This window comes from Terrapene carolina, unplaced genomic scaffold (genome assembly GCF_002925995.2).
Source record: "Terrapene carolina triunguis isolate 2854851 unplaced genomic scaffold, T_m_triunguis-2.0 Scaffold618, whole genome shotgun sequence".
Taxonomy (NCBI): domain Eukaryota; kingdom Metazoa; phylum Chordata; order Testudines; family Emydidae; genus Terrapene; species Terrapene triunguis.
The window spans coordinates 203,892-216,241 of NW_020664969.1; the positions used below are offsets into that span (position 1 = coordinate 203,892).

The 12,350-nt window shown below is 51.0% G+C and overlaps 1 protein-coding gene and 1 long non-coding RNA gene across 2 annotated transcripts; both read right to left on the bottom strand.

Annotated features, from left to right (window-relative positions):
- Positions 1-2,548: 2,548 nt before the first annotated feature.
- Positions 2,549-8,552, bottom strand: LOC112112405 (zinc finger protein 501-like). Its single transcript, XM_026659282.1, has 2 exons — positions 8,518-8,552; positions 2,549-4,319 (listed from the first exon to the last, which is right to left on the bottom strand). Exons 1-2 carry the CDS (start codon positions 8,549-8,551, stop codon positions 3,046-3,048), a joined length of 1,308 nt encoding a protein of 435 aa, XP_026515067.1. The 5' UTR covers position 8,552; the 3' UTR covers positions 2,549-3,045.
- A 52-nt stretch (positions 8,553-8,604) lies between these two features.
- LOC113407985 lies at positions 8,605-11,323 on the bottom strand. The gene is made up of 3 exons (XR_003370166.1): positions 10,738-11,323; positions 9,472-9,555; positions 8,605-8,645 (listed from the first exon to the last, which is right to left on the bottom strand). It is a non-coding gene; the product is annotated as an uncharacterized LOC113407985 (long non-coding RNA).
- Between the last annotated feature and the right edge of the window lie 1,027 nt (positions 11,324-12,350).

A 12,350-nucleotide genomic window follows, 5' to 3' on the forward strand; every position in this document is an offset into this window, starting at 1 on the left:
GGGGGGGGGGGGGGCGGCCGGAGGCTTTTTCGCCTGGGGCGGTGAAAAAGCCAGAGCCGGCCCTGTCAACAAGGACAAGTGCAGAGTCCTGCACTTAGGACGGAAGAATCCCATGCACTGCTACAGACTAGGGACCGAGTGGCTAGGCAGCAGTTCTGCAGAAAAGGACCAAGGTATTACAGTGGACAAGAAGCTGGATATGAGTCGACAGTGTGCCCTTGTTGCCAAGAAAGCCAACAGCATTTTGGGCTGTATAAGTAGGGGCATTGCCAGCAGATCGAGGGACATGATCATTCCCCTCTATTCGACATTGGCCTCATCTGGAGTACTGTGTCCAGTTTTGGGCCCCCCACTACAAGAAGGATGTGGAAAAATTGGAAAGAGTCCAGCGGAGGGCAACAAAAATGATTAGGGGGCTGGAGCACATGATTTATGAGGAGAGGCTGAGGGAACTGGGATTGTTTAGTCTGCAGAAGAGAAGAGTGAGGGGGGATTTGATAGCTGCTTTCAACTACCTGAGGGGGGGTTCCAAAGAGGATGGAGCTCGGCTGTTCTCAGTGGTACCAGATGACAGCACAAGGAGCAATGGTCTCAAGATGCAGTGGGGGAGATCTAGGTTGGATATTAGGAAACACTATTTCACTGGAATGGGTTCCCTAGGGAGGTGGTGGAATCTTCTTCCTTAGAGGTTTTTAAGGTCAGGCTTGACAAAGCCCTGGCTGGGATGATTTAGTTGGTGTTGGTCCTGCTTTGAGCAGGGGGTTGGACTAGATGACCTCCTGAGATCCATTCCAACCCTGATATTCTATGATCTGTATTTCAAATGTGTTTGCTCCTGGGTAACACAAAATACTTTACCTCCAGTCTAGCCAGCACATTGTGAAAGGCCTATTCAAGTTGAATGGCCCAGCAGCAAAAACAACGGGCTATGGGAAAAGCTTATCCTCACCTGATGATCTTTCCTGTGGACACTTCAGTCAGGGTATGAGCAATGGCTGCTAGAACTCATTGAAGCTTGCAAGGGCATGTGACTAGATCATGTAATACTGGACTCCATCTTGTTGCTTGTACTTTTCCACAAACTCCTGCTCGGGGCTTGGCTTGAACAAAGAAGTTCCCGCCACCTGCAAGAAGCTATAAAAGGGGAAGTGACATCACCACTGAGCCTCTCTCCCCCTACAACTCAACACTGGAAAACACCTCAGGAACAGAGAGTGAACGGGGGAATGGGGGGGGGGGTGTCCCAGGCGGGACAGAAGAATTCCTGCCTGTGTACGTAAAAGCTGTAACCTGCTTGTATTAGCTAACAGGGCGAGACACTGCTTGATTCAAATACTATCTAGTTTATAAGGCTTAGATTGTGTTTTGTTTTATTTCTTAGGGTAATCTCCTTTGATCAATACGCTCACTTCTTATAATTACTTAAAATCTATCTTTCTCAGTGAGTAAGGGAGCCCAGACTGGTATGCCAGAGGGCTCAGCGGGACCCCAGTCACAAAGGTACCGAGGGAATGAATGTTAAGAAGCGTCACTTCTCTATACCCCGTGCTCTCCCTCTCTTCTTATCCCACAGTCCCCAACCGCTCGATAGCCCCAGCACCCGGCAGCCCCAACTCTTCAATCCCCGGTTTCCTCCCCAAAACCCATCCTCCTGGTCCCTCAGTATTTGATCCCCCAATATAGCGTTAGCTTCACTTGGAGCATTTGCCACCCTGAGGACATCTCAGAGGTTTCTTCCCCGTGTGGATTTGCTGATGCCTGGTACTACGGGAGCAGCCTAGTGAAGCTTTGCCCAGTCAAGGTCTCTCTGTGGTGTGGATCACTGATCTGTGAACTCCGATTGAATCTAGTGAAGCTGTTTCTAGGGTCTCTCACCCTTGGGGATTCTCTAGTGTTTGGTAAGCTCTGAGCTCTTACTGACGCTTTTCCCACACTTGAGGCATTTATGAAGTTTATAGCCTTTGCGGATCCTCTGAGGTCTAATAAGGTTTGTTCTCTCAAGGAAACTTGTCCTACAGTGGAGGCATTTATCAGGTTTATCTCCAGTACGAATTCTCTCAGGGCCGTCCTTGGGATTTATGGGGCCCAATGCAGTACACCTCTACCCCGATATAACGCTGTCCTCGGGAGCCAAAACAAATCTTACCGCGTTATAGGTGAAACCGTGTTATATCGAACTTGCTTTGATCCGCCAGAGTGCACAGCCCCGCCCCCCCCGGAGCACTGATTTACTGCGTTATATCTGAATTCGTGTTATATCGGGTCGCGTTATATCAGGGTAGAGGTGTATTATTAAACTGGGGCCCCTCTGCCCGACAGCAGCCTGGACTCGCATACGTATTTTAGATAAGGGGTGTGTGTGTGTCTTCTGAAGGATTTATTTAAAAAACTATGTCTGAAGATCCAGGCGTTTAAGGCTAAAGATGAATACTCAGATCATGCATCTAAAAATCTATGCAAGGATTTTTTTAGAGATGTGATTTTATAATCTTCACCAACTCACTAATGAAATATTTTTAAAGCAAATTTTAAACTAAGGTCCTGTAGACTAACATGTTCTGAGTAAATATGACAGTAATGCACAGCTGGTTTTGTCAGTAAATTCAGAAACTGACAGTATATCCCTGGGGGTTGGCAAGTGCCTGTGAAATGGCTTCGTTACCACTCGAATGGCTCTTTAACAGCTTCAATGTTGTGCTAATTGGTCTGGCAGGCTGAAGGCTTTTTCACTTTTAAGTTACTAGATCCCCTCCGGAGGAAGACTCACCAGCTATGGTAGGAGCCTGCGGAAGGGTCAGAACTGGGATAGGAAGAGACGGGAGGGGGGACACTAAGACCCAGGGGTGCCTCAAATTTTCGTGTGCCCTACGCAGCCGCGTATGCTGTGTATGCCTAAGGACGGCCCTGAATTCTCTAGTAAGGTGTGAGATCTGAATGAAACTTTTCCCACAGTCCAAGCACTTCTGGGGTCTCGGTCCAGTGAGTATTCTCTGGTGTGTAACAAATGTTGATGTCTAAATTAAACTTTTCCCACCGTCTAGGCATTTATATGGTCTTTCCTCCCAGGTGGATTGTCTGATGTCTAGTAAGGTTTGATTTGTGGCTGAAGTTTTTCCCACAATCCAAGCATTTATATGGTCTTTCTCCCGTATGGATTCTCCGATGTCTAGCAAGGTATGAGTTGTGACTGAAGCTTTTCCCACACTCCAAGCATTTATGGGGTTTGTCACCTGTGTGCATTCTCTGATGCGTCATAAGGCTGGATGGCTGAATGAAGCTTTTCCCACAGTCAAGGCACTTACAGGGTTTCTCTCCCATGTGGGTTCTCTCGTGTGTAAGAAGGGCTGATCGCTCATTGAATCCTTTCCCACACTCAAGGCATTTATAGGGTCTCTCTCCTGTGTGCAGTCTCTGGTGTGTAATAAGGGATGATTTCTGACGAAAGCTTTTCTCGCATTCCAAGCATGTATAAGGTTTCTCTCCCGTGTGGATTCTCCCATGGTTAATAAGATGTGACCTCTGACTGAAGCTTTTCCCACAGTCCAAGCATTTATAGGGTTTCTCTCCTGTGTGGGTTCTCTTGTGTGTAATAAGGGCTGATCGCTCACTAAAATCTTTCCCACACTCCAGGCATTTATAGGGTCTCTCTCCTGTGTGCAGTCTCTGGTGTGTCATAAGGGACGACCTCTTACGAAAGCTTTTCCCACATTCCAAGCATGTATAGGGTTTCTCTCCCGTGTGGGTTCTTTGGTGCACATTAAGGGCTGATTTGAAATTGAATCTTTTCCCACACTCAAGGCATTTATAGGGTCTTTCTCCTGTGTGGATTCTCCCATGTTTACTAAGAGATGAACTTTCATTAAAACTTTTCCCACACTCAAGGCATCTATAGGGTCTTTCTCCCAGGTGCAGTCTTTGATGTGTAATAAGGTGTGAACTCTGATAGAAACTTTTCCCGCAGTCCAAACATTTATAGGGTTTATCTCCTGTATGGATTTTCCAATGCATAGTCAGGCTTGTTCTCACACTGAATCTTTTCCCACAGTCAAGACATTTGTAGGGTTTTTCTTCCTTGTGATTTATCTGCGGAGCTGTGGTTTCCTTGGGATCCATGCATAGAATGGATTCATCCGGTTTCTTCCTCGGATGGTGTTCCAGCTGCCTCCCTGCCTTGCCCTGATTTCCCCAGGCTTTTCCCTGTTTCAAGCACTGGGAAAAACTCCCTTCAGCTCTTCTCAGAAACGTCCCCAGTGGTTCCACTTTCCCAGGAGCTTCCTGCTGTTGATTCTCCTCCTTGTTCTCACTCCCACGCTCATCACCTGCTGGGAGAGAAAGAGACAATCCAGACAGGAGTCATTGTCTGTCCTCTCCGTAGATAGGGCTTGTCTACACTACGCAGTTTTGTCGGCAAAGGGCAGCTTTTGTTGACAAAACAAATGAAGGTTTGTTGGCAAAACTCTCCTGTTTTGGCAACGAAAAAAACCCCTCCCACCTCGACGAGAGGCATAGAGCTTTTTGCGGCAAAGTTAGAGAGACAAAGCGTCCGTGTAGACACTGCGTTCGTTACGTCACCGTAACTGGCCTTCAGGAAGTATCCCCCAATGCCCACCGTGACCACTCGGCTCACTGTTTTGAACTCCGCTGCCCTGCATCCAGCTACTCAGGCATGCGTCCCTCCCCTTTCAAAGCTCCCGGCAGCGTTGAAATTCCTCAGCGTGCAGAGCTTACATAGCTACTGCCCAGCTGAGCCGGATGGCAGCAAACACACTCCTGCCTGGACTACAGGGGAGGGGCGGATCTCCTGGGTTTGCGGGCAGAGGAGGCTGTGGGAGAACTCGGAGGGAATCACGGCATCATTAACGCAAAATCTTGCTCTTCCCGGCACTAGAAACACAGGCAGGGCAGGCTGCTGCGGTGGGAGGGGAGGAACACACACACTTCCCCTACACACACTGTGTCTCTGTCTCTTCTCACACACACACACACACACACTCTTCCCCTCCTCCCACCTCCCCACACCGACGCTTCAGGTGAAAAGCAGCTGGCAATCGACAGTAGCTACGGACACCGGAGTTACAGACTGACCAGTCAACCGGACACCACGTGGAACCAGAAGTACACAATCAGGCAGCAGTGGGGACAAAACAAAAAACCAAACCCCAGCAAATCCTGTACTGTGCCTGTGTTGCAGCTTAAAAGGTAGGCACATCTGGGCTGCCTGTCCCCACCCCCACCCCCTACTCGCCACGCATGGGGCAGCCACTTACAGGTAGGAGGTGAAGACGCTGAGGTTCACAGGCACAGCTGTGAGCCCCTGCTCCGAGCCATCTGCCCTGAGGAGCATCCCATAACATCTTGTTCAGGGCTACGAACATTTCAGAGTTAGGAACAACCCCTGTTCCCGAGGTCTCCATAACGCTGAGGTTCCCGTGTAGTAGGGTGAAACCTGCCTCACGTGACGCTCTACCTGCCCCATGAGGCACTGCAAACCCTTCCCAAAGCCCCCTGCGGCCAGTTGTGCAGTGGGATATCTACTCACACTGCTCTGCTCTCTGAGTCGATGCAAGAGCTGCTGGCGTGGCTGCGCTCTGCTAACACAAGGAGCATAGTGTGGACCTGCCACAGTGGTTTAATTACAGCGGTGGCTATACGTCGGCATAACTTGCGTCGACAAAACTCCGTAGTGTAGACGAGGCCTTACTCCAGCCCCAGAGAGCGGCGGGAGTCGATGGGAGAAACTCTCCCGCTGACATACTGCTGTCAACACTGGCAATTATGTGGGTGATTCATAGATGCTAGGACTGGAAGGGACCTCGAGAGGTCATCGAGTCCAGTCCCCTGCCCGCATGGCAGGACCAAATACTGTCTAGACTATCCCTGATAGACATTTATCTAACCTACTCTTAAATATCTCCAGAGATGGAGATTCCACAACCTCCCTAGGCAATTTATTCCAGTGTTTAACCACCCTGACAGTTAGGAACTTTTTCCTAATGTCCAACCTAGACCTCCTTTGCTGCAGTTTAAGCCCATTGCTTCTTGTTCTATCCTTAGAGGCTAAGGTGAACAAGTTTTCTCCCTCCTCCTTATGACACCCTTTTAGATACCTGAAAACTGCTATCATGTCCCCTCTCAGTCTTCTCTTTTGCAAACTAAACAAACCCAATTCTTTCAGCCTTCCTTCATAGGTCTTGTTCAAGACCTTTAATCATTCTTGTTGCTCTTCTCTGGACCCTCTCCAATTTCTCCACATCTTTCTTGAAATGCGGTGTCCAGAACTGGACACAATACTCCAGCTGAGGCCTAACCAGCGCAGATTAGAGCGGAAGAATGACTTCTCGTGTCTTGCTCACAACACACCTGTTAATGCCTCCCAGAATCATGTTTGCTTTTTTTTGGCAACAGCATCACACTGACGACTCATACTTAGCTTGTGTAACTTACGTCGCTCGAGGATTGGTTTATTCACCCCCCTGAGTGACAAAAGTGACACTGACATAAGTGATAGTGTAGATACAAGCCTGAGACAATGGATTCTGCCTCCACATCCCATCCGAACACTGCCAGGGAAGTACAGTAACTCCTCACTTAACGTCCTCCCGCGTAACATTGTTTCAAAGTTACGTCGCTGCTCAATTAGGGAACATGTTCGTTTAAAGTTGTGCAATGCTCCCTCATAACAGCGTTTGGCTGTGTGGAAGGAGAGAAAGAACGGACAGGGATTTGAAGGGGATTTCAATGCAAACAGTCCCCTCTGTGAGCAATTGTCAGGCTAAGCTGTAACCCTAATAACGTGAGATTTGTAGAAGCGAGGATTGTGTGAGGCGAGTGGGAAAGAACTGTGTGAGAAGGTGTTGCAACCTTGAGTCAGATAAGTATGGAATGTAGACTACAGTTTAAATTGGTGAGAAAAATAAGATATCAGGATGACCTATGTATAAACAAAATGCAGCTGTTGCACATTATTGTTTGTAACAAAAGGTATAAATGCTTGCTGTAACTGTTTGGCAGAGAGAGATCTGTTTAGCTCTCTCCCTGCATGCAATTGCTAGAGATAATAAAGTATCTGACTTTGCTGCACTCAACCAGAGAGTGAGAACCCTGTTTTTCTCCGACAGATGCCTGCTCTGTCCACTGCGTGTAAGATTCTGTGGAAGAGCAGCGACTTTACAAGGGAGCATTGCACAAGTTCATCTTCTCCGCCTCCTCCCCCTCCCTCCCAGTGCTTCGCCCACCACCAAACATTGGCAGCGCTTAGGACTTTGGGGGCAGTGGGGATGCGGCTGCTCCGGAGAGGAGGTGGAGTGGGGGTGGGAAGAGGTGGGCCTGGAGTGAAGCAGGGACAGGAAGAGGTGGGCCTGGAGCATTCCCGGCAAAGTCGGAGCCTGTTCTTCTCCGGCGAAGCTGCTGCTGCTGCAAAAGGTGCTTCCTAGCGTCCTTGCCTGCAGCGGGCTGTGCCTGTGTGGGGTAAGCCAGGGGAACTTCCCAACCACAGTACAGTACTGTATATGCCTTTTGTCTGCCCCCCCAAAATTTCCTTGGAACCTAACCCCCCGCATTTACATTAAATCTTATGGGAAAACTGGATTCGTTTAACATCGTTTCATTTAAAGTTGCATTTTTCAGGAACAGAACTACAACCTTCAGTGAGTTGTTACTGTAAAGTCAGGGAGGAAATTCCTGACAGCTAACAGGGTGGATGGGAAGCCGGGACTGATATTTGCCGTGATGATACGACGCCTGCTGACTGCAGCCCTGACCTGGGTGAGATGGGGCAGAACTGAGGGCACATTTTGGGGAGTCCCAGGTGCTTTCTGTGTGAGGTTCCCTGACCCCACACTTGTGTGGGTGCCTCTCAAGAGCCCCCTTTCCTTGGAGGCCTGGAGATCTGGGACCCACGGCTCTTCCCCTCCTTCCAGCCGGGCGATCAGGTCAGGTTTGGGAATGGGAAGTCCTGCACAGGGGGTAAAATCAGGCACAGTCAAGTTGCATGAAGTCTTGATAGAGTATTTGTCACAAGGGACATTCCCTGAGTTTAGCCTGACCTTACATGGGATTGTAATAGCTCAGACCCCTTGGGGTCTGCGGGGGTGTTGTCATGACCTCACTAGGAGTTCTCAAGGTCTTTGTGTTCTGGGGGACTTACGGACACACACACACATACACACGGCTCGGGTGTTAAATTCCTGCCTATTTCCTACCCTGCAGAACCTAGAGCCCTCGCCACGGATGAAGCTAGTCCCAAGAAGGAAGGTGAAGGAGAAATTACACAGGCAGGACAATACCCTGCTTCTGGACCCTTGAAAGCTGGAGAGATGGGGATGAATTAGCATGTCCATTAGATTTCTGACTCCCCTGTTCTCTTGGAGGGAGTATGGAGATGAAAGTATCACGCGCACCGGAGCTGTGGACAATGCGACCCTCCCCCTACAATCTAACCGAGCAGGGAAGAACCTGACCAGATTCAGAAATGCAGACCCAACGGCATTTAATAACCGAGGGGATGGGAACCCTTACCCAGCGAGGTCACATTCTCATCGTTCTCCTGCATGACGTCCCTGTAAAGGGCTCTCGGAGCGGGGTCCAGCAGAGCCCCCTGCCCCGCAGTGAAATACAACAGCCACCTCCTCGAAGGTCACCGGTATCTGAAACAACATCAGTTCCTCCACTCAGAGCCTGCTGCCCTGGCCACAATCCCACTAGTCACGAAGGAGGAGGGACGGAGAAGCAGAATCCAACCCCCACCCTGCTCAGAGGAGCCAGCAGGTGAGAGCCCCTGGTCCCTCCCAGCAGACAGAGGAGAGCGGGGTCTTCTCATTTACCACACACCTGCTAGCTACAGGCTCCAAGCAGGGGACCGGGACAGAAATCCCACCACCTTCATATTCCACGGTAGCCTCTGGCTAGTGCAGGGGTAGGCAACCTATGGCACGCGGGTCGAACGCCACAGCTGAGCTGATTTTCAGTGGCACTCACACTGCCCGGGTCCTGGCCACCGGTCCGGGGGGCTCTGCGTTTTACTTTAATTTTAAATGAAGCTTCTTAAACATTTTAAAAACCTTATTTACTTTACATACAACAATAGTTTAGTTCTATATTATAGACTTATAGAAAGAGACCTTCTGAAAACATTAAAATGTATGACTGGCATGCGAAACCTTAAATAGAGTGAATAAATGAAGACTCGGCCCAGCGCTTCTGAAAGGTTGCCGACCCCTGGGCTAGTGGGTCCAGGCTCCAGCACCAAGAACCTGGTCAGTTTTCCCAGCCCTGTCCATGGGGCATTTCCGCTTTCAGAAATGGGGGGACGGTCACCCCCTCCCAATGGGCCTGTTCAGAAAACGAGGCCCAAGGTGAACATGTCCCAGCCGATTTATTACATCCCGTCTCCCCCTGCCTCACCCTGTGTATTTCCTGCCCCTCCCCTCTACAAACCAAACACACACATACAGCTCCCTGAAAATCTCCTACCTGAGCTACACCACAGCCATGTCTCTTCCCTGTCTCCTGGAAGATGGGACGATCTGGAGCGAAATGTGGACGTGATTCTTCAGCCTGTCAGGGTGAGAGGGACAAGTGGGGAGCTTTCAGAAGGTGCGTTGGTCCATGTCACACCCCGATTCCCCCCCAGGGTCTTTCCCTGCAGAAAGACGCTCTAGACTCTGCCACCCTGGGAAAACCCTCCGTCGTTTTGGCTTGGCCTACGCTCAGGCTTCCTTGGGTATAATTGACGTCACTCGGGAGAGCTTCTCCCACCCACACAGCTACTGCCTCTTGCAGGGGTGGAGATTTTATGCTGACAGCAGCCCCCGAAACGCTTCTCCTGTAGCCTCTGGCCCTTCATTACAACAATGACCCGGCCCCTCCCACCAGGGCTGGACCCACCGAGGCAATTTTAAACCCTGCCAGGGACAGAGGCTCTGAGACAAATCCTAGAAAAAAAGCAGAATCAAAGGAGCTAGTTGGGTGGATTCCCCCTGACATTGTTCCCCGGAAGTGTTATTTACTCCTTCTCATAACACAAGAACTAGGGGTCACCCAATGAAATTAATAGGCAGCAGGTTTAAAACAAACACAAGGAAATATTTCTTCACACAACGCACATTCAACCTGTGGAACTCCTTGCCAGGGGAAGTTGTGAAGGCCAAGACTATAACAGGGTTCAAAGAAGAACTAGATAAATTCATGGTGGACAGGTCCGTCAAGGGCTACTAGCCAAGCTGCTCAGGGATGCAACCCCGTGATCTGGGTGTCCCTAGCCTCTGACTGCTAGAAGCGAAGAGAGAATGACAAGATCATTGCTTGCTCTGTTCATTCCCTCTGGGGCACCTGGCACTGGCTGCTGTCGGAAGACAGGATACTGGGCTAGACAGACCGTGGCCGTTTTTCTGTTTATTGTCCCCCAGACAGCACATCCGCCCAGCAGGGCCGTGACCTGACAGGGGCAGGAACTGGCCTTTCCTCGCTCTGCTCCTCACCTTGTTCCCAGGACACTCAATCTGCCCCGGGTGACGCAGTGACTGGATTTGGGCAGGTTTGGGAGCTGGGAACCTCTCTCTCCTGCTGCCCGTTTCGCTGTCACCCTTCCCCTTCTCGTCTCCTTCCCTCTCCACTCCGCCTGGGAGAACTGGTGACTGTCCCGTTCCCGGGGTGTTTGCTCTCCAGGGAGGGCCTGGCTGTGTCCCTCTGGGACCCGCAGACACACGGGGAGCCCCTTCCCCTCTGGTACAAACTCACCCGCTGGTCCCTGAAAAGTCACTTTCCTGCCCGTCCCCAGCACTTTCCCGCAGTTCTCTCCGCATCGCCTGGAGGCTCCGGCTCAGGGCTGGTGCGGGCAGAGCCCGGGGCTAGTTCCAGCCATGGGGGAAAGTCCCCACCTGGGCTGGGCACAGAGGGGGCGTTAATGAAGGTCTCCCCCCAGCACAGACCCGGCTGGGGGAGCAGCAGCTGCTCCGGCTGGGCTCCCAGATCACGACGTCGGAGGCAGCAGCGTCTGACCCAGAAAAAACAACTAACTCTAGGGGCAGAGAGAAACAGTTTCGCTTGAAACTTTATGGTAACTGGTGACCAGTTTTCCCCTCAGGGTCAGTTCAGAAGCCGCAGATTTCATTTGCCCGCCTGGACTCACACCAGAACCGAACCAGAACCAGTTTGAACTGGTCTTTTTAACGGAGTTGGAGCCAGACTTGATCCATAATTTTTCTCTTACTCAGCAACCCTGAATCTGAACTGAACTGGGGGGGGAAACTGGTCACCAGTTACCATAAAGTTTCAAGCGACAAAGAGTCTTGTGGCACCTTATAGACTAACTTCTGTTAGTCTATAAGGTGTCACAAGACTCTCTGTCCTTTTTACAGATCCAGACTAACATGGCTACCCCTCTGATACATAAAGTTTCAGCCGTTTTTAAGCTCAGTATCTGATCAAATAAAATGAACCCTTCTCTGCTCTTTCCTTCATGATCAATAAGACCCAGGCAGGCGATTGCTCCGGCAGGGCCTGCCCCAGTAGGAGGAGAAGAGGAGACAGCCCCTAGGAGCAGAGAGGAAGGTAGGAGGGAAGAAGTGGGGGGCTCCCGGTCCCAGAAGTTAATGCTAACTCTTCAATCCCAAGGAAAAAGGTACTGGTTCCCCAACTTTTCTCCCCCTTAGATGGGCCTCCCACCACCCAGCCCCAGCCCCTGGGGCAGCTCCTCCTTCCAAGTGCCCCACTGGACACAGGCCCCAAATTCAGTTCCCCACTGAAGGAATCCGCTCCTACCCGCCCCCCAGCACTGCCTGGTATCTGAACCATTTTGGGGTGTCTTGAACCAGAATCAAACCAACCCCCAATTCCACTCCTTGCCGGCCAGGGCTGGCAGTGACTCTGGAGTGACACCGAATCCTGCACAGAAATCAGACCAGCACCCAGTCAGGCCGGTCAGCCCAGGAGTCAGAGCCCCAAATAACGAAACTGTCTGGAAACAAAATATTAAATCGAGAGCCGAGTGCGGGAGGAGAGGCGGAGGGTGGATAGTTGCTGGGTAAATTCGCAGCCCTGCAGGGAAATCCCCTCCCCCCCCCGCCCAACTTGCAAGGCTTATGTTACCATTTTGGGGGTAGGGAGGAATCCCTGATGGCTGCTGGGGGGGGCAGCGCCTCCAGCCCACTCCCCTCCCAGTCCATGGGGTGAGGGAGCTGCTCTCGTATCTCTCACAACCCCTTCCCCTTATCCCTCCCCTCCATCTCCCCTGTCCCCAGCCAGCGTCCCCTTGTTCTCCCATTGTCCCTCCAGCCTCCCCACGCCCTTCCCCTCACAGCCCCCCTCACATCTTCCCCCGATCCCAGCCTCCCCTCCCCCTTCCCTCACAG

Excerpts from the sequence above, each read along its gene's own strand:
- LOC112112405 (XM_026659282.1), bottom strand. The coding sequence starts at position 8,551 with ATGCAGGAGAACGATGAGAATGTGACCTCGCTGG. Across the intron at positions 4,320-8,517 it reads TGAGAATGTGACCTCGCTGG|GTGATGAGCGTGGGAGTGAG; the intron begins GTAAGGGTTCCC and ends CTCTCCCAGCAG.